At 43.0% G+C, this 23,738-nt stretch overlaps 1 protein-coding gene across 12 annotated transcripts in view; it reads right to left on the bottom strand.

The window, feature by feature from the left end:
- Positions 1-23,738, bottom strand: part of LOC110528964 (calcium-dependent secretion activator 1) — a 166,227-nt gene that overhangs the window by 4,009 nt on the left and 138,480 nt on the right. For 11 of the 12 annotated variants that reach the window (XM_036983471.1, XM_036983472.1, XM_036983473.1 and 8 more), the window contains 7 exons: positions 22,233-22,388; positions 21,726-21,873; positions 20,627-20,701; positions 20,446-20,529; positions 19,983-20,015; positions 18,801-18,908; positions 3,771-3,875 (listed from right to left, as the gene is read on the bottom strand). In XM_036983471.1, the coding sequence (XP_036839366.1) occupies positions 3,771-3,875; positions 18,801-18,908; positions 19,983-20,015; positions 20,446-20,529; positions 20,627-20,701; positions 21,726-21,873; positions 22,233-22,388 (709 nt within the window). Of the gene's footprint in view, positions 1-3,770; positions 3,876-18,800; positions 18,909-19,982; positions 20,016-20,445; positions 20,530-20,626; positions 20,702-21,075; positions 21,091-21,725; positions 21,874-22,232; positions 22,389-23,738 lie in introns of all 12 variants that reach the window. The other variant, XM_036983470.1, reaches the window with a different exon arrangement.

The raw sequence follows: 23,738 nt of genomic DNA, 5'->3' as shown, positions 1-23,738 counted from the left end.
TGACATCATAGGAAAATCAAAAGAAATTAGCCAAAAACTCAGAAAAAAAAATGTAGACCTCCACAAGTCTGGTTCATCCGTGGGAACAATTTCCAAACGCCCGAAGGTACCACGTTCATCTGTACAAACAATAGTATGCAAGTATAAACACCATGTGACCACGCAGCCGTCATACTGCTCAGGAAGGAGACGCGTTCTGTCTCATAGAGATGAACGTACTTTGGTGCGAAAAGTGAAAATCAATCCCAGAACAACAGCAAAAGACCGTGTGAAGATGCTGGAGGAAACAGGTAGAAAAGTATCTATATCCACAGTAAAACGAGTCCTACAAAGATCATACTTTTTGGAGAAATATCCTCTGGTCTGATGAAACAAAAATAAAACTGTTTGGCCATAATGACCATTGTTACGTTTGGAGGAAAAAGGGGGAGGCTTGCAAGCTGAAGAACACCATCCCAACCGTGAAGCACAGGGTTGGCAGCATCACGTTGTGAGAGTGTTTTGCTGCAGGAGGGGCTGGTGCACTTCACAAAATAGATGGCACCATGAGGAATTCAAAATTATGTGAATATATTGAAGCAACATCTCAAGACATCAGTCAGGAAGTTAAAGCTTGGTCGGAAATGGATCTTCCAAATGGACAATGGCCCCAAGCATACTTTCAAGTTGTGGCAAAATGGCTTAAGGCCAACAAAGTCAAGGTATTGGTGTGGCCATCACAAAGCCCTGACCTCAATCCTATAGGACATTAGTGGGCAGAACTGAAAAAGTGTGTGCGAGCAAGGAGGCATACAAATCTGACTCAGTTACACCAGCTACAGTGGGGCAAAAAAGTATTTAGTCAGCCACAAATTGTGCAAGTTCTCCCACTTAAAAAGATGAGAGAGGCCTGTAATTTTCATCATAGGTACACTTCAACTATGACAGACAAAATGAGGAAAAAAAATCCAGAAAATCACATTGTAGGATTTTTAATGAATTTATTTGCAAATTATGGTGGAAAATAAGTATTTGGTCAATAACAAAAGTTTATCTCAATACTTTGTTATATACCCTTTGTTGGCAATGACAGAGGTCAAACGTTTTCTGTAAGTCTTCACAAGTTTTTCACACACTGTTGCTGGTATTTTGGCCCATTCCTCCATGCAGATCTCCTCTAGAGCAGTGATGTTTTGGGGCTGTTGCTGGGCAACACAGACTTTCAACTCCCTCCAAAGATTTTCTATGGGGTTGAGATCTTGAGACTGGCTAGGCCACTCCAGGACCATGAAATGCTTCTTACGAAGCCACTCCTTCGTTGCCCGGGCGGTGTGTTTGGGATCATTGTCATGCTGAAAGACCCAGCCATGTTTCATCTTCAATGCCCTTGATGATGGAAGGAGGTTTTCACTCAAAATCTCACGATACATGGCCCCATTCATTCTTTCCTTTACACGGATCAGTCGTCCTGGTCCGTTCGCAGAAAAACAGCCCCAAAGTATGATGTTCCCAGCCCCATGCTTCACAGAAGGTATGGTGTTCTTTGGATGCAACTCAGCATTCTTTGTCCTCCAAACACGACGAGTTGAGTTTTTACCAAAAAGTTATATTTTGGTTTCATCTGACCAAATGACATTCTCCCAATCTTCTTCTGAATCATCCAAATGCTCTCTAGCAAACTTCAGACGGGCCTGGACATGTACTGGCTTAAGCAGGGGGACACGTCTGGCACTGCAGGATTTGAGTCCCTGGCGGCGTAGTGTGTTACTGATGGTAGGCTTTGTTACTTTGGTCCCAGCTCTCTGCAGGTCATTCACTAGGTCTCCCCGTGTGGTTCTGGGATTTTTGCTCACCGTTCTTGTGATCATTTTGACCCCACGGGGTGAGATCTTGCGTGGAGCCCCAGATCTTGGGAGATTATCAGTGGTCTTGTATGTCTTCCATTTCCTAATAATTGCTCCCACAGTTGATTTCTTCAAACCAAGCTGCTTACCTATTGCAGATTCAGTCTTCCCAGCCTGGTGCAGGTCTACAATTTTGTTTCTGGTGTCCTTTGACAGCTCTTTGGTCTTGGCCATAGTGGAGTTTGGAGTGTGACTGTTTGAGGTTGTGGACAGGTGTCTTTTATACTGATAACAAGTTCAAACAGGTGCCATTAATACAGGTAACGAGTGGAGGACAGAGGAGCCTCTTAAAGAAGAAGTTACAGATCTGTGAGAGCCAGAAATCTTGCTTGTTTGTAGGTGACCAAATACTTATTTTCCACCATAATTTGCAAATAAATTCATTACAAATCCTACAATGTGATTTTCTGGATTTTTTCCCCTCATTTTATCTGTCATAGTTGAAGTGTACCTATGATGAAAATTACAGGCCTCTCTCATCTTTTTAAGTGGGAGAACTTGCACAATTGGTGGCTGACTAAATACTTTTTTGCCCCACTATATGTTAGGAGGAATAGGCCAAAATTCACCCAACTTATTGTGGGAATCTTGTGGAAGGCTACCTGAAACGTTTGACCCAAGTTAAACAATTTAAAGGCAATACTACCAAATACAATTGAGTGTATGCAAACTTCTGACCCACTGGGAATGTGATGAAAGAAATAAAAGTTGAAATAAATAATTCTCTCTACTACTATTCTGACATTTCACATTCTTAAAATAAAGTGGTGATCCTAACTGACCTAAGAATTTTTACTTGGATTAAATGTCAGGAATTGTGAAAAACTGAGCTTAAATGTATTTGGCTATGGTGTATGTAAACTTCCGACTTCAACTGTATATCCTATCCTATTGAACAAGCAACTTGAGTTAGCTATTTGAGTTTGTTTTTTTCCATATTGTTGTTTAATGTTGGTGGGGCATATTTTAATGTTACTCCGGAATCACTATAATAAATATAATCGTTTTTTTGTGTATTTTTAACAGAGCGGAGATTTACTTTGAAGTGAAAAGGAGGAGTACAGGTGAACTCAGTCATTGACATTAACTTGGTGTCGTAGCAGGAAGATCGGAATGCAATGTAATCATGTATGCCGAAGTGGATCCAATAAGTACGTTGAAAACACTATGTGAAAAGCACTTTTTGTGTGGGTGTCCCTAACATTGCCAAAAGACAAATAGCTGTGAATGGATAAGTGATTCACCAATCAGGGCCCTTGATGGGCTTAGCAACAGTAACAAGGAGTGAGGTGTAATGAAACTAGGGTCCGGTTGCCCTGGATAGAGTTACATTTTGTGTGGGTGGGACGTTCCTTTGCGCCCATCAGGAACACACCGTGTACGAGACAAAAACCTCATGGGGACCATGACACAACGTCCTGACGACTTCAGGCTACAATTTCCTGACGTTCCGGGGACATCCTATTGACCCATTTTTGTACTAAATCATCTGGCACTGAAACTATATGTCCCATGTGAGGACAGATCCCATGCATATACAGGCCTCATCAGTCTCTGAGAGAACAGAAATAAATGTGTGACATGACGTTATCCTGGTAAGACTTGTTACTGTTCACACTGCACCAACATCACGCTGAAATATTAACACGGGACAGAGAAACAATGGTTGTCAGTACTAGGCTTCCTATCAAGCCATGAGAAGGTACAGTAGGTCACAACTCATTCAATATGGGTCACAGATTAAGAGAATATAAACATTTAATTTTAAAAATGAAATGATGTAATTCTACACATTTGATTGTGAACCTTGATATATTACTTTGAATGAATGACCGATTGGTTTGGGATGCCCTGGAACTGCTGGCCTGCTGGCTGAGCTTGACTTACCTTGACTACTCTGATGAGGATCTTGAGTTGGTAGACATGGAGCTGTAGGTCCATCCGGTCAGTCAGCCACATACCCAGGAGGTTCATGGTGCTGGTGTACCATTGCTGCAACACACAAACACAACAGTCTCCAGCAAAACAGACACACAAACACACACGTACACACACACACACACACACAGACAACCAGAATACAGAACACACAGAGCAGAACCAGCATTTCATAGTAATTTACACAATTTGCCCTCTCTTTCTCCTGTCTTCATCCCCCTCTCATTCCATCTCTGTATTTCTCTCCATCTCAACAACCTTCTCTCAGTCTCTTTCACTCACTCATTACCCTCTGACTAACTGACTCCCTCTTGCTGTCGCTCTCTCTCTCAGCTGAGGGGAGAGTGAACTGGAATCACCTCTTCTATAACCGGAGTAGCTATAGCTGAGAGGCTCCAGATGTTTATCTGTGGGCTGAGTCCTGTTTGAAGTCTAATTGATTGGTAATGATCAGGGCAGGCTGATGCTAATCAGAGTGGACTAGCGCTCAACCGTCAGGCAGAGACAAGAAGAGAGGAGAACATATCTGGGATGACTCTTGAGTTTGTGTTGCTGGAACTTTCACACTGTCAATGAGAGGCCTTCTGCTGTGTCCTTTTTTACACTCATGTGCAAAAAAGACTGTCATGAGATATGAGAACAATTTTTCAGGCCACAAGGCACCTTCTCTACCAGGGAGCTAGATAAAAAGTAGCTATCAGTATACAGTACTTCATGTTTCAAGAGAACATACCCCAGTAGGTACAACAGTACATACATCATCAGTTCCTTTTCTAGATGACAGTGTATGGCAGGGATCATGAACTAGATTTAGCCGCGGGTTGATTTATTCTTGATTGGATGGTCAGGGGGCCGAAACATAATTACAAATAATTTGTAGACTACAAATACTTGACTAAAACATTAACATTTTAAACCGTGCTTACATTTGTATACGATCACATTTCTTGCTATTATGTGTGGAAATAATTCCCTGACTTGGGGAGCCAAATACAATCCCCAGTGGGCCAAAGTTGGCCTGTGGGCCGCCAGGTGGGGAACCCTGGTGTATAGCTTCTCCCTGGAGTTGTGCTGGGGTAAGTAAGGGTACAACGTAAAGGCCTTCTCTGCGGGATGAATCACTGTGGGATCCTGCTGCATGTGTACCACTGTGGCAGCTTCCTCTCTGCCGCTCTGTGCCTGTGAAGGAATCGCCATGGCAGCAGGGCTGTGATCTCGCCCCTAGCACGACCCCACGCCGAGAGGCCAGGCCTGGTGTGACTGCTCTCGCTCTCCTCTTTTCACTCTGCCCTCCTTCCATCTCTCCTTGTCAGCCTCTCTTTCTCTCACCTTCATAACCTCTAAATAGGATTATTGTTTATTTAATTGTTAAAAACTTTAATTCAAGTAAATGGCAAAAAGCACAGGCATAGCCTTTGTTAGTTTAGGATTTGGAAGAAAATAAAGCAGATCTGATCATATAAAGTGATCTATAACAGCACTTTGGTCCGCAATGATTTATGCTAGAAACAAGCTGTAAAATATCTGGGAAGAAGTGACACAGATGCATATGATGATGTCATTGTTTAGTTTCTTTTACATTCAGAGCTACAACCTTCCATAGACAAGGAGACAAAAAATACACTTTGCTTGGGAAGTAATCTAATTCTGTCACTATCAATTGATTAAACTATTCACTTTCTGTACAATATAAGATGTTTAAACCCAGGCAGCTTTTAGGGAAACACTTGTTACCTACACTTCTTAGGTTAAGCCACGGAAGAAGAGTAGCCAGCAGTTAAAGCTTACATTTTTCAGCGTCGGTAGGCCTATTCTGTCTGGGGTGGAAAGGTATGCATAACTTTTGAAAGTAACCCATCATGGCTAAGATTCCTAATGATGTCTCAGATTGTATTATTTGCAAACAGGGACAGTTTCGTTGCAAACAATCACTGATTTGGCATTGGAGAAATATGATAAGATGAACACATAGGCCTATCTCTCAGTCCATTCTTAGAATGTAATTTCAGTAATTTGTGTGGTATTAAAAAAGATTCTGCTAATATGTAAAATAACGTAGAATTACAAGACATTTTTATGAAATGCAATTTTTTTCTCGGACCTTCAAATATGATGATAGATTCATGCAATACTTTTACTACGAAGGAGATCTTTCCACCCCTATTCTTGTCCACGGTGGCCTGCGAAAACACAACTTTCTGGCCCGCAGCCTGTGCGCTATCAAAATTCCTGCGTTGCCATGTAATGCTTACAGGACAATGAACAGTTTGTAAAAACTGCATATCTAAGGCTGTGGTCTGTCCAAGAAGTGAGGGTAAATGTTATCATGTCCTCTACTATCACCTTTATATTTGAATGATTATTTTGGGTATAAGGGAGGGTCATTTGTTTTTTTCAAACGTTCAGGGAGGGTTTAGGTCAACTATATTTAGCTGAAGGGAGGGCAATCCATTTTTGATTTCAGGTCCAATTTTTATTTTTTTTGTGTGTGTGTGAGGCGTGGTGCTCAAGGGAAACTCAGAGAGTGACAGACTCTGATGCCAGGCTTGTGAAATGAACAGTGATGGCACTCTTGCTTTGTTCCACTCTGAACAGACTAACAAACCCTAACAAATCTCTCAGAACAGATGAACACACCCAGGCACTCACTCTTTTTAGGCTCGATTGGGATCAGCAGGAGGCTAGCAATAGCTGACAGCCAAAACACGTGTAATATGGCTCTGAATATATAATGTCATAAACCAACAGGGATCAAATCTGTGACACTGTGACATTCTATCAAGTTCCATCTGATATTAGGGATTGGATAATGAAGGTGGTTTTGGATGGTTGTGTGTCTTTGCGTGTGTGTGTGTGTGTGTGTGTGTGTGTGTGTGTGTGTGTGCGCCTACGGATGGGGGTTCCACTGCTTCATCACACACATACAAACATCTGCAGGTCCCGAAGAGGGGTTAAGAGCTGGGAGGCAGTGCAACCTCCTGCCCCCTGCAACACCAACCCCCCCACGCCCCTCCACCACCAAACACCACCACACACAACACCCCGCCTTGAACCTGGTGTTCACACTCATATATGACATGTTACAGGAAGCCATAACGCCTGGCAGGGGGGCAACCAACAGAATTCAGTGCAAATCTGCATACCCCTCCCCTCATATCCCAATGCATACACACATAAACACATACACCAGTCCCACTACGCCTTTGCGAGACTAGAACAGAGGACTGGTAAGGGGTCGGCTTAGGCCTTTGTCCTGGACCCCCAAAAAACACAAAAAGCAGGAATGCTGGAGCAGAGGCGGGGGCCCTTCCATGGGGGGTATAGGGGGATTACAAGCAACCTGTGACTCTGCCTCTTTCCGCCCTTGCTGGTGGTGATGTGTGTGTGCCTTTGTGTGCAAAGGTCTGTGTGTGTGCATGTGATTGTGTATGTGTCAGTGCTACAGACCAGATTGGATCTGGCCTGATGGAGCTTGGATCTTGTAGTAGGTGTGGTGTGTGTGTGTGTTAGTGCTCCACAGATTGGCCCTGGTTGGTGCAAGGCTGGGGTGTGTAGTAGGTGTCCTGCTGGGACCCAGCTGTGTCTGCAATTAGCGGGAGGCATGGAATGATGATTGTTGCCGTGACGATGCTAATGCAAAGTGACAGGCTTACATTTAAAGGAGGGGAGGCCACTGTGTATCACAGAGACATTACGCACCAATACTTTTCCTTTTTAACACTCTCCCTCTCTCACACACACACAAACACGCGCGCGTGCACGTGTGCATTCACTCAAGAACACACACACCCTCTGCTCTACAAGCTCCTTAAAATAAAAACAAAACAATCCTCAAAAATCCATTAAAGTGTGGTAGGGCCGATCAAAGACACAACCTTTCTCCAGCACTCCTGGCCAGGGTGTCTACAGGGCTTTGTTAGTGGTTAAAAAGAGCTGTCCACACTGGTCTCCTGGCCCAGAGAGAGCTGGCAGCCAGGGCAGCTAAATTAGGCCCCCCAGCGGGCGGCTGAGGGGAGGACCCGGGGGTTGCGAAGTCTTTAAATCTGACTACAAGACATTATGCACTTACGACAAAGGGGCAGAGTAATCCTACCTGCTTGCTTTTCACCGCTGCTGCTTGCCTGTTATTGTCTGCTTTATAGCTCCTGAGAGGAGGCCCATTGATGACAGAACTCAATTACCATAGTAACTCACACCGGTGACCCCCAGGTCTCCCCCACCCCCCAAAAGAGCTGATCCCATAGGTAGTCCGTCCTTTCACAGGAAGCTGACGGCCCTATGCCGTGTCCCTCCACGCTGGCTGAGCACCACTGCTGCTGTGGCCCTCAGATCCTGCCAGCACCCTGCGCTCCGCTCACACCGCTCTCCTTTCTACTTCTCTAAACATAGAGCGCAGCACTCTGAAAGGCAAAATTGAAATAAAGTTTCAGGCTCAGCAAGTTTATGGGCTTCAAACTGTTCTGATTGTGCCGCATCTACAAAGGAGAGGCCGGCCAACGATTCGCACGCTTCAGCGCAACCTTAAGTGGAACAAAAATCCTCTGTGTGTGCCCAACCACTACTAAATCACTAAGATAGTCAGCCTTTCCTTTTAAAGAAATGTGAAATAAGTAAGGCTAACAATACATGTTCTGTGCATATGTAACACAAGACTGACGTAAATGTTTATATCAAAGGAAAGCAAGCGAGAACATTTTCCTTTGCAATCCGAGTCTCTTACAAAAACACCAGTCATATTACACTAGTTAGTGTCAGTTGAACCGATTACAGTGTCAAAATAAGAGTACTTTACAAAAACATGGTTAAAAAAAGAGAGAAAGAGCATGTTCTGAGGAACTAAACGGTTGGAATTGTGGACTACACCGCGCCATTGAGTAAACACACAATAAAGGACATAAAAGCTCAGTGAATAAAACCGAGCAAAGGCCTGAGCAAAGTGAGCCATACTCCTTTCAAAAGGCTGCTTAGAGGTGGATCGAGGGGCTCAGAATGATGGGTAAAACACTTGTGGACTTCAGACTATAGGGGGAACGAAATGGAATAAGCCAGCAAGCACTTGAGGATCCCGCCGAGCACCTGAATGGGAAGGAGGGGAGGGGGGAAGAGAGGGGGTGCAGAAGGTGAATGGCCTGCCTTTTGGGACCAATTTGTTTCTTTTCACCCTTTCCCCCTGCCTCTCCGCTGACAGATGTACAAAGAGGGACCCGCGCTGAGCCTCTCATCCACATGCACCGGCAAGCAGCTGTCACTTTTGTCAGACAAGTTAATCAAACAAATGCCACCATACCTCCCTTTCGATAGAGAGCGAGAGACAGAGGAAAACAGAGAAAGAGAGAGAGAGGAGAGCGAAACAGAGAAAATGGTGTGTGTGTGTATGTGTGATCAACCAATCCTGTCACCCCCTTCCCCCAACAGGAGGACTTGTCCCACTCAACATAAAAGACAGCTCCATTTAACTTCCATTTCCCTCATCTTATGTTATTCATCCATTCCTTTCCTCATTTGGTGTTGACCACTGACATGGACCTCTGGCCCTCTGGGGTGGGTCAGGAGGGATTTATGCCAGAGTCCAAGATCACAGTGAGGGTAGATGGATGGATGGATGGGGGGGAAACAAAATGCTCCCTCAGTAATTATAAAGAGTCTAAGCTGCTTACAGACGTCATTAAAAGGAAGCGAAAGCTTTTGACATGCTTTCAACAGTTGCATTGAGTCTATATACTACCTGTTTGTTATCCTTAGTCTTATTTTATTCTGGCCATCTATCATCCAGATTCTTCATTATCCATTCCAAAGCCTCTTTTCACCATTGGTTTATATCAACATAAAGAGATTATTAACTGGCATGAAAAACAATAAGCATTGCGTTCATAATGAGATGTATCATGGCTTTACATGGGACAAATGCATCTTCCTCTTGCTATTGGAGTCATACACAATATATCTACGACTGGCATGCATTGTGTTAACATGTCCTCAACCTCCTAAAAACATTTCTTCAACCAGATTTGTGACTTCGTAGATTTTCCCAGAGTCAATGACGCTTTTGTTTAAATAGTAAACATGTTTGCTTCTCTTTTTGTAAATGTCATTTGATATGAAGTTAATCCAATTGATAAAGGAAGATCAACAACACCCCCCCCCCCCCCCCCCCCCCTCATGAATATTGTATAGTATTCAATAGGGCAAATACAGTATTTCATTCTACATTATGTATTTTTTCACAGTAAAAGTGAAAAACTAAATCCCCAAAATGAAACCCTGACTGGTAAACAACAGAAACAACAACCAACATGCATGTCTGTCCCAAGAAATTATACTATACATTCATTGCATTATAAAAAAGTTAAACAAATATATAGATTACAAAAACTAAAATACAATGTATAGCTAACATTGAAAGTTTGTATTTTTATTTATTCTGCAGCAAAATGAAGGCAGTTTATACAATTATAAAAACATTACAATACATTCACAGATTTCACTACACACTGTGTGCCTTCAGGCCCCTACTCCACCACTACCACATATCTACAGTACTAAATCCATGTGTATGTATAGTGAATATGTTATTGTGTGTGTCTGTGCCAATATTTGCGTTGCTTCACAGTCCCCGCTGTTCCATAAGATGTTTTTTCATCTGTTTTTTAAAATCTAATTTTACTGCTTGCGTCAGTTACTTGATGTGGAATAGAGTTTCATGTAGTCAATGGCTCTATGTAGTACTGTGTGCCTCCCATAGTCTGTTCTGGAATTGGGGACTGTGAAGAGACCTCTTGTGGCATGTCTTGTGGGGTATGCATGGGTGTCCGAGCTGTGTGCCAGTAGTTTAGACAGACAGCTCGGTGCATTCAACATGTCAATTCAATACCTCTCATAAATAGAAGTAGTGATGAAGTCAATCTCTCCTCCATTGTCAGCCAGGAGAGATAGACATGCATATTATTAATATTAGCTCTCTGTGTACATCCAAGGGCTAGCTGTGCTGCCCTGTTCTGAGCCAATTGCAATTTTCGCAAGTCCTTTTTGTGGCACCTGACCACACGACCTTGTAATCAAGGTGCGACAAAACTAGGGCCTGTAGGACTTGCCTTGTTGATAGTGTGGTTAAGAAGGCAGAGCAATATAGACAGACTTCTCTCCATCTTAGTTACAACTGCATCAATATGTTTTGACCATGACAGTTTACAATCTAGGGTTACTCCAAGCAGTTTAGTCATCTCAACTTGCTCAATTTCCACATGATTTATTACAATAATTAGTTGAGGTTTTGGGTTTAGTGAGTATTTTGTTCCAAATACAATGCTTTTAGTTTTAGAAGTATTTAGGGCTAACTTATTCCTTGCCACCCACTCTGAAACTAACTGTAGCTCTTTGTTGAGTGTTGCAGTCATTTCAGTCGCTGTAGCAGCTGACGTGTATAGTGTTGAGTCATCTACATACATAGACACTCTGACTTTACTCAAAGTCATTGGCATGTCGTTAGTAAAAAAAATTAAAAGCAAGGGGCCTAAACAGCTACACTGGGGAATTCCTGATTATAACTGGATTATATTTGACAGGATTCCATTAAAGAACACACCTCTGTGTTCTGTTAGACAAGTAACTCTTTATCCACATTATATCAGGGGGTGTAAAGCCACAACACATACGTTTTTCCAGTAGCAGACTATGATCAATAATGTCAAAAGCTGCACTGAAGTCTAACAAGACAGCCCTCACCATCATTTTATCAACCAATTTCTCTCAGCCAATCATCAGTCATTTGTGTAAGTGCTGTGCTTGTTGAGTGTCCTTCCCTATAAGCATGCTGAAATGATGCTGTCAATTTGTTTACTGCATTGTATCTGGTGAAACACATTTTTCCCAGATGTTTACTAAGGGTTGGTAACAGGCTGTGTGGTCGGCTATTTGAGCCAGTAAAGGGGGCTTTACTATTCTTGGGTAGCGGAATGACTTCAGCTTCCATCCAGGCTTGAGGGCACACGCTCTCTAGTAGGATTAAATTGAAGATGTGGCAAATAGGAGTGGCAATATTATCTGTTATTCTCCTCAGTAATTTTACATCCAGATTGTCAGACCCCGGTGGCTTGTCATTGTTGATAGACAACAATAATATTTTCACCTCTTCCACACTGACTTTACGGAATTCAAAAGTACAATTCTTGTTTTTCATAATTTGGTTTGATATACTTGGATGTGTAGTGTCAGCGTTTGTTGCTGGCATGTCATTCCTAAGTTTGCTTATCTTGCCAATGAAAGTAGTTTGCAATATCAGTGGGCTTTGTGATGAATGAGCCATCTGATTCATTGAATGAAGAAGCCGAGTTGGCCTTTTCACCCAAAATTTCATTTGAGGTGCCTCAAAGCTTTATACCATCTTTATGTAATTTATCATTGTTTCATAGTGTAGTTTATTTTTTATTTAGTTTAGTCACATGATTTCTTAATTTGCAGTATGTTTGCCAATCAGTTGGGCTGCCAGACTTAATTGCCATACCTTTTGCCTCATCCCTCTCAACCATACAATTTTTCAATTCCTCATTTTCTTAATGGGTGCGTGCTTATTAGTTACTGGAATAAGTAGTTTCATAAATGTGTCAAGTGCAGCATCTGGTTGCTCCTCATTACACACCACAGACCAACAAATACACTATATTAGGCCCATCCTTTGGAACTTTGGTTTTCCTAGATATGGCTAATATATTGTGATACATCGCATCCTACATCCTACCACTTTAAAGCAAATATCTGCAGCATTAGTAAAGATGTGATCAATACATGTTGATGATTTAACTCCTGTGCTCTTTGTAACTACCCTGGTATGTTGACTGTAATCTCCTCAACAAAGAAACAAAGCAGGGTCATCAATCTTGGTCTAACTAGAGCCTTCAATCCTTCATTCTCTCGTTTCTGTCCTTTAGCTTGTTTATCTGGCTCTCCTCTCTGTCTACCTGACCCACCCTGGCTCTCCTCTCCGTCTGCCTGACCCACCTTGGCTCTCCTCTCCATCTGCCTGACCCACCCTGGCTCTCCTCTCCATCTGCCTGACCCACCCTGGCTCTCCTCTCCGTCTGCCTGACCCGCCCTGGCAGTTAATTTTGCGTGCTGCACAAGAAGCTCAAATTGATTAAACTGTTCACTTGGCTCTGCGTTTGGCGACAGGATCCTGAAAAAGTGGTAAAGTGTCTAGGACAGTGAAGTGGTATTGCAGCAGGTCTGTCAGTTATCCTCCTCCTCATCATCACCACAAGCACAAACCAGCAGCAACATCAACAGTAACAGCAGCAGCGCAATCTCAATCGAACCAAACCCCTCCTGCTCTCCCCTCCATTGCCCTTGGCAGTCGTGAACCAGTTCCCTGCGTTGCGATTAAAGCGTTTTAACTTCGTCATAAAGTGCAATCTAGCAGATCTGATAACTATCAAGGTCAACGGAAATACTTCAAATCAATCAATGAGCTGGGCCTAATCCCCAGGAGGCAGATTAAGTCTATAATTGACCCGTGTAATCCGTGTATCTGTGGTTGGCCAGGGAACAACTGAACCCAGTGCCGGCCGGGCACCATGCCTCCCAAAATCTCCCAAAATGCACTGGAGGCTGGAGGCCCACACCAGGCAGCTAGCATATCAGTGCAGTGCTGGATTTGGCCTTGACTAAAGAGATGGCTGTTTTAATCACTGATCTCTGGGCCAGCCGCATTAAGTCGATGAGCGTTAAGCACAGCTGTTTTAATCCTCTTCTCTTCAGCTGTTCTTTCAAGAACTACCAGAGAGGAGGAGGGGATACGGGGTGAAGAAAACAAATTATTTGTTCCTCTCCCCCACACACTCGCTCACTCCATCCAGCTCCCACCCTTTCCCTGCCCCTGAACTTAACAAACTTAGCCATCTGACTGCGAGTTTCATCTCTTTAGCACTGTATACAATTTGGTGCCGCTTAGGCAGCTTGGAAAAAGAAAAATTGCTCCTCTGTAAAACCTATAGCACATCACAAAAGCGATCTGTACTTTGAGAACAGTCCTGTAAGATTAATCATTACTGTTAAATAATACCCGCATCACTCTCCCCAAACACAAAAACACACACATACAGACATACACACACACATACACAGACGCACAAACACACACATCCAGACATACACACACACATACACAGACGCACAAACACACACATACAGACATACACACACACATACACAGACGCACAAACACACACATACAGACATACACACACACATACACAGACGCACAAACACACACATACAGACATACACACACACATACACAGACGCACAAACACACACATCCAGTACACCTGTCCGATCCTCAATTGTCACAAGCAAAAATGTATTATTAAAGAGATCATAGAATGATTGGATTCATGGTGAGGATCGTGGCATGTAACAATGGCCTGAATCAAATAGTATTTTTCTTCTCACTGATTGCAATAACAATTCAGAAAAAAAATGTTGTTTTACCCTCTTGACATTGGCACAGAGCTATAGCTGTTTTTACTGATGTTATGGTTTACCAGCCCCCCCTGCCATCCAATCTGTCACAACATAGGCCTTATTCACTTTCTAATATGTCTCCAATCATAATTCATTTCTTGGGTGTTGTTGTTTTCCGAACATATTAACTTATGCCCATATGGTCAGTCTGATGTCAAACGGCATCCCAGGCTAAATGTATTTAAATGAAGTGAACCATATCCTTATTGTGTCTGATATGACATCTACTGACGTCTTCAAGAAATCCATGTCTCCACCCTAATTAACCCTGAGGGGACATAAGGTATGCTTCCAGATCAACTGGCTCCAAAACACACACATGCACAATTATATTTAAACCCTTGACCAAATGTCATCAGGACCCAAGGGATTAGGAGGAACGTCTTAGAGGAACGTCTTATGTCGTTCCTCCTCAGAGCAGTTGCTCAGGTGTAGGTCAAAGGGAGATCAAAAGACAGAAGAGAGAATTTTGATCTTTGGTTTTTGTCTAGATGTGTAAAATGTACATGAGGGATATTAATTTATAGAGGCATTGTGTGATTTGAAAAGTAATCGCCTCATGATCAGCAGTACAGAGAATAATAATGTTATTTTCAAGGTCAGCATCTCAATCTCTTAATTTGTTTTATATTATGATAAAATAGTACAGGATTTAAATCTTGCCTTCTGATAATCTATTATGGGATGACATCAAAACACCTGAAATGCAAATCAATTTCATATTATGTTTAAGTGGATATCATGGATGGGTAGCATTTTTGTTTTATTTCTTGAAAATAAAAATATCCCAGCAAAAAAGTATTTATCAAAGATAAATATATTTTGATTACACTTAACTTTAATATTGGCTGTTCACCTGTTTTTTTGTCTTAGAAATAACATGGTTGGAATGGTAATAACTTCATGAATACCTAATAATTATGTTATAATTTATCCCCCCCAAAAACACATGAAATCTTAAAGGTCCAGTTTAGTCAAAATTCCGTTTTCCTGTGTTTTGCATCATATTGTACAGCTGATAAAACTATTTGATTAGTGTTATTCGCTGATAGTTGCTGGTTGAATATGCAATCTACACACCACCTTCTAATCAGCAGGTTTGCACGGGAGGAAGTTTACGCTTTCCATGGTGTAAATTGGTTAATAGACCAACAACAAATATAGTTCCAAACCTCTCTGCCAATAACAGCTATTTTTCAGTTTTCCCCTCCCAGACAGTCCGGGGAAAATTCTTGCTTGAGAATTAGTTTTTTTTGCTAATTTCTTTGCCCATTTTAACATAAATCTATTAGAGTAAAATTCTTAATTGTTACCCAGAAATGATTTTATATTGATATTAAAACGGCTGTATTGGGCCTTTGGTTATGTCTGACAGGATGCATATTTTGTTTACAGACAACAGCACGTGCTACTTTATAATTAGTTATAGAATAAATTATTATCCCTGGAAATAAAAGAACAAAACAAACAATCCCCATCCTTATTTTTACAGAACAGATGCCCCCTCCCCCTCTCTGTTTAAAAGTGGTATGATCCCCATGTTCTTTAGTCCTTTCTATAAAGTGTTATCGGGGGTGTCGGTGAAGGCAGACATTTATGTCTAAGAAGCAGTAAGGCTGAAGTTATATGTTCCTAGACTATGTCGTTTGGGGGAGCATCAACATTTGGGCACAATTTTGACAGCTTAACAATGTGGAGATGTTGCAAAAACCGACTAATAGTATTTTAAGAGCTATGTAGAGTAATTCAAACGATAGTGTCTGTTTTGGCAACATCCCTGCACTCTTGACCCTGAGTGGCGCAGCGGTCAAAATTACTACATCGCAGTGCTGAGGCGTCCCTACAGACTGGGGTTCAATCCCAGGCTGTGTCACAGCCGGCTGTGATCGGCAGCCCCATATGACGGTGTACAATGGGCCCAGTGCCTTCCGGGTTAGGGGACTGTTTAGCCAGGGGGCTTTCCATGGCTCACCACACTCTAGTGACTCCTTGTGGCAGGGCCGGTCGCATGCAAGCTGACTTGGTCGTCAGTCGAATTGTGTTTCCTCTGACACATTGGTGTGGCTGACTTCCGGGTTAAGTGAGCAGTGTAATAAGAAGTAGCACGGCCAGACGGGTCATGTTTCGGAGGATGCATGACTCGACCTTTGCCTCTCTCGAGCCCAATTGGGAGTTGCAGTGATGAGCCAAGGTCATAATTTGGGGATAAAATGGGCAAATGAAAATAGGCTTGTGACCAGACCACCCTGAACATGTCTGATCTTGGTAGCTAAGCAGGGTCAGGCCTGGTAGTACTTGGACGGGAGACCGCCTGGGAATACCAGGTGCTGTAAGCTTTAAAAAAAAAAGTATTGTACGAATGCCAATGAGGTTGTTAAGGGAGGGATGCTGAGTGCATGCATGTATGTATGGGGTGAATCTCGAGGGAGATGGGCCTTGCTAGTAGATGTACACAGAAAGATTATTTGACTCTGAATCATGCCACTGGACATAATGTGTTAAAACAATCTGACATGAGAGATAAGTTCCATTTCAAAATATATAGCTAGGTGGGAAAGTGTTTGCAAAGTAAAGCTGAAAGAAATGTTGAAAGGCATTGTGGTTCAAGTGAGAAAAAGAAAGAGATGGAAGGAAAGGGAAAATACACAGAAAACCAAGGGCGTTTTTATGCTTTTTGATCCCTGAGCATGAACGCATAGAAACAGCAGCATCACGCCTTGGTCATATTGAGCAGAGAGACAAGAAAAGGACAACAGAGAGGAGTCCTACAGCGCAGCAAGACACCTTCATACGTCACAGTACTGCCAGAGGGAGAACAGATAGAGAGTGACATATATGTAGAGAGAGAGGCCTCTGCTATAATCAGAAAATAAATGCTCTTCTGAGAGAAGACGATACAAGCCAAACAGCAGGTCAAAGCAGCAAGAGAAACAAACATGGAGAAGAGACACTTTCACTCAGAGAAGACTGATAAGATAGAAGGCAGGTCATGCCAGCAGGCCTTAGGGGAAGCCACACACACACGCATATAACACCCACCCTCACACGCGCACAGGTGCAATCTGAGGCTCTCACCCCAAAAAGAGTTGTGGACAAATTGGTCAACATGCATCAGAGGATTATTTAGATAACCAGGTTTCGGGCTATTCCTTAAGACAGTGTTCTCTTTTCTCATTTCTCCTCCCCACTTTATTCACTCTCAAATACAAACTCATTATCTTTCTCTCTTTCCCTTTCTTCCGTTATTTCTTTATTTCTCCCCATCCTTTCTAAGCCCTCATTACAATAAGCCCTGGGTCAGAGGCCCTCCTTTCTGTTTGTCGTTCCTAAGAGGAAGATTTCATTGGAGGAAGCCCTCATTGTCAAAATGGGACAGTTCCAAATGTCTTGTATATAGTCCAATGTGGGGGACGGGTCAGCAGTGTGTGGGGGAACGGGTCAGCAGTGTGTGGGGAACGGGTCAGCAGTGTGTGGGGAACGGGTCAGCAGTGTGTGGGGGAACGGGTCAGCAGTGTGTGGGGAACGGGTCAGCAGTGTGTGGGGGACGGGTCAGCAGTGTGTGGGGAACGGGTCAGCAGTGTGTGGGGAACGGGTCAGCAGTGTGTGGGGAAACGGGTCAGCAGTGTGTGGGAAACGGGTCACCAGTGTGTGGGGAAACGGGTCAGCAGTGTGTGGGGAAACGGGTCAGCAGTGTGTGGGGAAACGGGTCAGCAGTGTGTGGGGGAACGGGTCAGCAGTGTGTGGGGGAACGGGTCAGCAGTGTGTGGGGAAACGGGTCAGCAGTGTGTGGGGAAACTGGTCAGCAGTGTGTGGGGAAACGGGTCAGCAGTGTGTGGGGAACGGGTCAGCAGTGTGTGGGGAAACGGGTCAGCAGTGTGTGGGGAACAGGTCAGCAGTGTGTGGGGAAACGGGTCAGCAGTGTGTGGGGAAACGGGTCAGCAGTGTGTGGGGAAACTGATCAGCATAAACTAACCCTAACCTTTTGATCTGATTATTAATGTTGCTACAGATCAATTAATGGAAGAACACAAGGTATTCTAACGGCTAAAGACAGAATTTAGACTGGGGAATTGTAAAGACGGTATTAAGTCATCCTATAGGAGGGCATTCTATTGTGTGGACTTTAATTGACAAACCCTTGTTTGCTGACTCGCAGAGAGAGAACACTGCTTAAGATAATCCTCCTCAAGATTTTGCACTTCTCAAACAAGAGATAAACAGAAGATGCAGAACACTTCAGTAGAAAAGACACAGGCTAGAGCACAGTGTATTCAGTATGGAGGGAAGAGTTAGAAGTAAAACAAGGGGTAGAAACAGAGAGAAGGAGAGAAAGAGCTACTTGTACAGCTGCAGAAGAAAAGCCAGAGAGCTGTTCAAAATGAGACTTATCCCTCTGAACCAACTGTTTTATCACATCCTGGAGAGCCTCCCCCTGTAAGGGAGGAGACGGCATTGGTTACTTACGGCAAATAACCTTTCTACATACACCTCCTCATTGACCTTATCCCGCAGCATGTCCTGAGAATGGCGCACAAAGGTCACGTAACCGTCTGCAATGTCCATCCCAGGCTTCTGCAGAACATGAGAGAGAGAGAGAGAGAGAGAGCGAGAGAGAGAGAGAGAGAGAGAGATAGAGTTGAGAACAAGAGGGAAAGAGTAATTAGCCCCCAAAAAACGAATTCATTGTCTCACCAAGGCACCGAAACCTGTTTACCTCATAATAAACATGATGGAGACCAGCAAAGTGACATAAGTTATTATCAACTGTTATGTCATGTCAAGCTCTAAGACATGCATATGAAACACTGACAGGTATTAAAATAAACATTCAACCCAAAGTGTTATCAAATTGTCATTTTCAACTCAGAAAAAAAAAGTATTCAAATGTACAGTTGACATCTCTGGAGAGGTGTTTCATTTGCAGTGCATATAGACCCCGGGCTATGGCTGTCTTTTCACTGAACTTCCTATTAGAGATATGTACTTGGCCCAGAATCATCTGTCACAGTCTGGGCACGTGCAAAGTGAACAGAAGAACCAGGAACACGTGATCAGGCTGCTGAACAGACTGTTAGGAGGGCTGCCATTTCTCATGCCATCTCAAATATTCAAACAGGACAATGCGTTTGCAAATAAGACACTCTATTTGTGTGTGTGTGTGTGTGTGTGGGTGTGTGTGTGTATTTCCCCCTCGCGCCTCTTCTCCGGTATATGAAACACATCCTTTGTGCCAGCGGACGAGGTCATATGAATTTGTATTACCCGCTGTAAACTGAACTTAGTTAACACATCCCTGAGTGGTTCCAAAGGGTGCAAATTAGTATGTTTCTCCAGTGTAATTTCATTTTGTGCTTTAAGCAAACAATTACCATGCAGAAACTAGGGCTCTGGCCCTGCGGACATAAGAGGCCCAATCACAGATCCACCGACAAAGGCATACATTTAAAAAGTGACGTGTTGAGCTTTTGTGGGTTTTTGTTACACAACACAACAGAGACACTCACAATGACATGCCTAGCTGGCTGTTTTTGCCCAGATCCATATCAGGGAAGATGGAATGACACACACACAAACAGGTACACACGCACACTTGGACTGGGACAAGAAAAACACAAGTACTGATAATAACGCTCTTCTCCCACTTACAGGTACATCCACATACTTTGATGCAGCTTTCACCTTGAAATGAGACAGAGAGTTTAGGTGAGAAGGAAAGATTTGAGATTCCAACTGTGCCAATTCTCTTCATTGCAAAAACTGTATACTGTGAGTGTAGCTTCAGTGTGTGACTGCAATATGCTTAAGTGAGTCATGCCAGGAAATGTAATAACATAGTTCACTCAAAAAAAAAATGTAGACTTCTATTACAATGTTCAGGAAACTACTAAAATACTGTTTCAAAATACCTTTTCATGCATTGGGAGTGTTATCACGAGCAAAATGAGGCAGAGAGCTGTGCATTCTCTGAACATATATTTGCTAAAGGTACAATCTTTGAACAAGACTAATCCTACCCTATGATGATTAAAATCATTTCAAGATCAGGGTCCAGTTCTGTATGCAGTGTACGATGAGAAAGAGGGGAACGAGAGAAGGAGTGCGTTCTTACTGTGAAAGAGAGGAAGGAGGAGAAGAGAGTGCCCTCGTCGTATCTGGACAGTTTGGCTAGGACACTCTCTAGAATGACCACAAACTGACAGACAGGGAGTTATGTTACTGGCAAGTCCAACACATTAAAAACAACATTTATTTAATATCACTTTCAGATGTGAGTAAGACAGCAACAGCACCTTTGCTACCAGTAAGGTGATCATCTCCTTCACAGTTTCCTCTATGAGAGCGTCGATTTGGGAATGGTACTGTCTCTGTCAGGAGAGAGACATGTTAGTCACGACGTCCAAATCCAGCGTCCCTCCCTTCCCTTCTGTTTGTTGCTACCAGGTCTCACAGTAGGCCAATATGCTAATCAGTAGTATGACAGCATTCCTTCGTCTTCACGTGAGCCATGTAAAAGACCTCAGACTCATTAATTCTGCGCTGATAATTGGTATCTGTCTCTAGATTGTGCAGCGATGAGAACTGTCAAATCTACCCCATGTATATTCAGTACCATCTACATACATGCTAATGAAATCAAAACATTTCAAGTGTTGGAAGACTGGGGAGCACTGCATTGACGGCTATTTATACATTTGGGAACTGGGAGTGAGATTTCAATTGAATTGTTAGCCACACTTACCCAATCTCTAACAAACTTTCACAAGATAGAGAAAAGAAATGAAAAGATGACCGTGAAAAAAGCAAACGACTACAGCAAAAGCACATATTCAAGCAAAAGCTAAATCAGGAGACAGCAATCACAGTAAGTGCCATTGAAACTAATGTCAGTGAAAACCTTGACAGAAATACATACAGTATACAGAAGGGACTACCTTACAACATGTATTGTATAAGCATAGCATTACATAATATAAGCAAATAGAACGAAATGGAAGCATAGAAATGCTGATACTAATTGACCTGGAGCTCCTGAATCCATGCAATTTTAAGAGAATACACATCTAACACACAGCTGGTGAGCACAAAATGATTTTCCCAAAGTGCATTGGTACTGCTCCAGGGTGGATACTGATCTGTATATCCAGTGCAACATGCTCAGTGATATAGCATATAAATCAGTGAGTGAAAGAGAAATCATTGAAATCACTTTTAGACATCAATAGAATGATTTACATTATATTACATCTAGAATATAATAGGTAGAAACTGTGTTGGTCTGAGGCTGTGCAGATGGAGGTGGACTGGTATCTGATGTCTGATCTAAGACTGGTATCTTTGACGTCTGATATAAGACTGGTTAAAGACTATAGGGATGAAGGAATCCTCTACCTCCTGTCCCAGCTCCATGGCACACAGCTTGGCTGACTGGGCCTTGGCATCCACCATCACGTTGAACATGGTGCAGATGGACTGAGGCACGCGGAGGTCTGTGGTCCGACTGCTCTTCTGGAGCTTGGCCTCAAAGGCCACCCTCGTTCTGGAGACAGGGACAGAGAAAGGAGAGAGGTTGTGGAGCACTATACACGGACCTACAATGTCTGTGTGTGTAATGTTTTAATCTATACTTGCTATTTCTAGAAAGTTTAAGGTTATAATTAGGGTTAGAATTAGGTATAGTGTTAGGGTTAGGAGCTAGGGTTAGGTTTAGGGTTAAGGTTAGGTTTTTGGGTTAAGGTTAAGGGTTAGGGTTAAGGTTTGGGTAAGGGTTAGGGAAAATAGGATTTTGAATGGGATTGAATTGTGTGTCCCCCACAAGGTTAGTGGTATATGTGTATGTGTATGTGTGTAATTGTGTGTAAGCAAGTGCAAGGGTCCAATTCAGGAGCGTTCTCTCACCGTTTGACGCAGGACTCAATCATGTCGCTGGACATGAGTTTGAGCCTGCTCTCCAGGTGTTTGCCAAACTCCTCCTCAGGCCAGTGCAGGTCTCTGATGAAGGTCTGCAGTGCATCCAGCTTCCAGAACAGATCCTCGGATGTCCCCGAGCCATTACTGGGCAGGAAGAACGGGGCACAGGTCAGGGGTCACAGCTAAGAGGTTAAACGTTAGAGCACTGTTACAGGAGAACAGGAGAACACATGGGGGGTAGAGGACTACATCAAGGATCAGAGAGGATGGGCAAATCTAGGTCTCAGGATTCCATTTGTTTGGGTTATTTTCACCATTTACCGATTGGTTCTAAAATATTTTGAATGGAAGATACTATATCTTTGATCTATTCCTGGCCAATGAGGTTCTATGAATTGTGTTCATCAAGGTCCCAATCAGTGTATGGTAAAAATAAACAGACATGAGTATGTCTTTGACCAATTAATAACCTCAGAGTTGAGCAGTTATCAAAACCAGGGAAAGAGTAGGGGTCCATGCACACTGCAGGTTGGTCAGTTAGTTAGTGCACTCTGGGAAAACACACAAGGAAGGGTGGGGTTGCTTTCTGATGCGGTGATGGAGACTGTATCCCACTCCCATTCCCTGTCCCCTGTCCCCCAAACCCTGTAGAAAGAGAGAGCAGATCTCTCCAGCCATACAGGTCTCTCCAGACACGCAGGGGCCTCCTCACAACTAGTGCCCACAGGTAAGAGCTCCAACACAGGGTAAACAGGGACTTATCCTCCCTAGCACACTGTGGCAGACTGGAGATCAGATACATGTGATGGAAAGACACAAATTAAATACTTTTAAACACTAGCTTGGGTAGGGCCTCATTTAATAATGATGTATAATTTTGCATTTCCCATTCTTGGTGTTTTCCAATCAGCTTAAAATGTAATTTGTGTCTTTCCACCCTTCAGTTCAAACACATGCAGTAGGGGGAAAATGAAAAGCCATTGATGGTTCTCCATTTTGAAACACTGCCTACTCTAACCCCACTCCCCATGCTAGGGCCTTGGCATGAACATGGCTGCAGGTAGAACAATAAGAACACTGGGACAACTTGGATCCTGGAAAAAGAACATCAGATCACAGGCAGTGTTTTACTACATATTTTAGAATAGGCTGAGCCTGTTTATTCCTAATTATCAACAATGTGGTTGTGTCAAGGCTGTGTTTGAGTTTTATTTTGTGGGTGAGATTGGCTTAGTCTTTATGGCTTATTTACAAGATACCAAACCTGCTTTTAGTTCAGGCCTATCTTTGACAGAGCAGTGCCTTTACATTTTGGGAGCAAATGTATTCATTTAATCTCTCTCTCTCCTTTCACACATTTTTAGTAGCTGGTGCTGAAAATGTTTCACTTTGGTAACGTGTCAGGTGTACCTCAAGGTGCAGAAGAAGTGCTTTTGATCAACATATCTAAACATAGCTTTGCAATTATCTGCATGCTGTGTCTCTCCTTGGTTC

This window comes from Oncorhynchus mykiss, chromosome 7 (assembly GCF_013265735.2).
Source record: "Oncorhynchus mykiss isolate Arlee chromosome 7, USDA_OmykA_1.1, whole genome shotgun sequence".
Lineage (NCBI taxonomy): Eukaryota > Metazoa > Chordata > Actinopteri > Salmoniformes > Salmonidae > Oncorhynchus > Oncorhynchus mykiss.
This window is presented reverse-complemented; position numbering and strand designations above follow the sequence as displayed.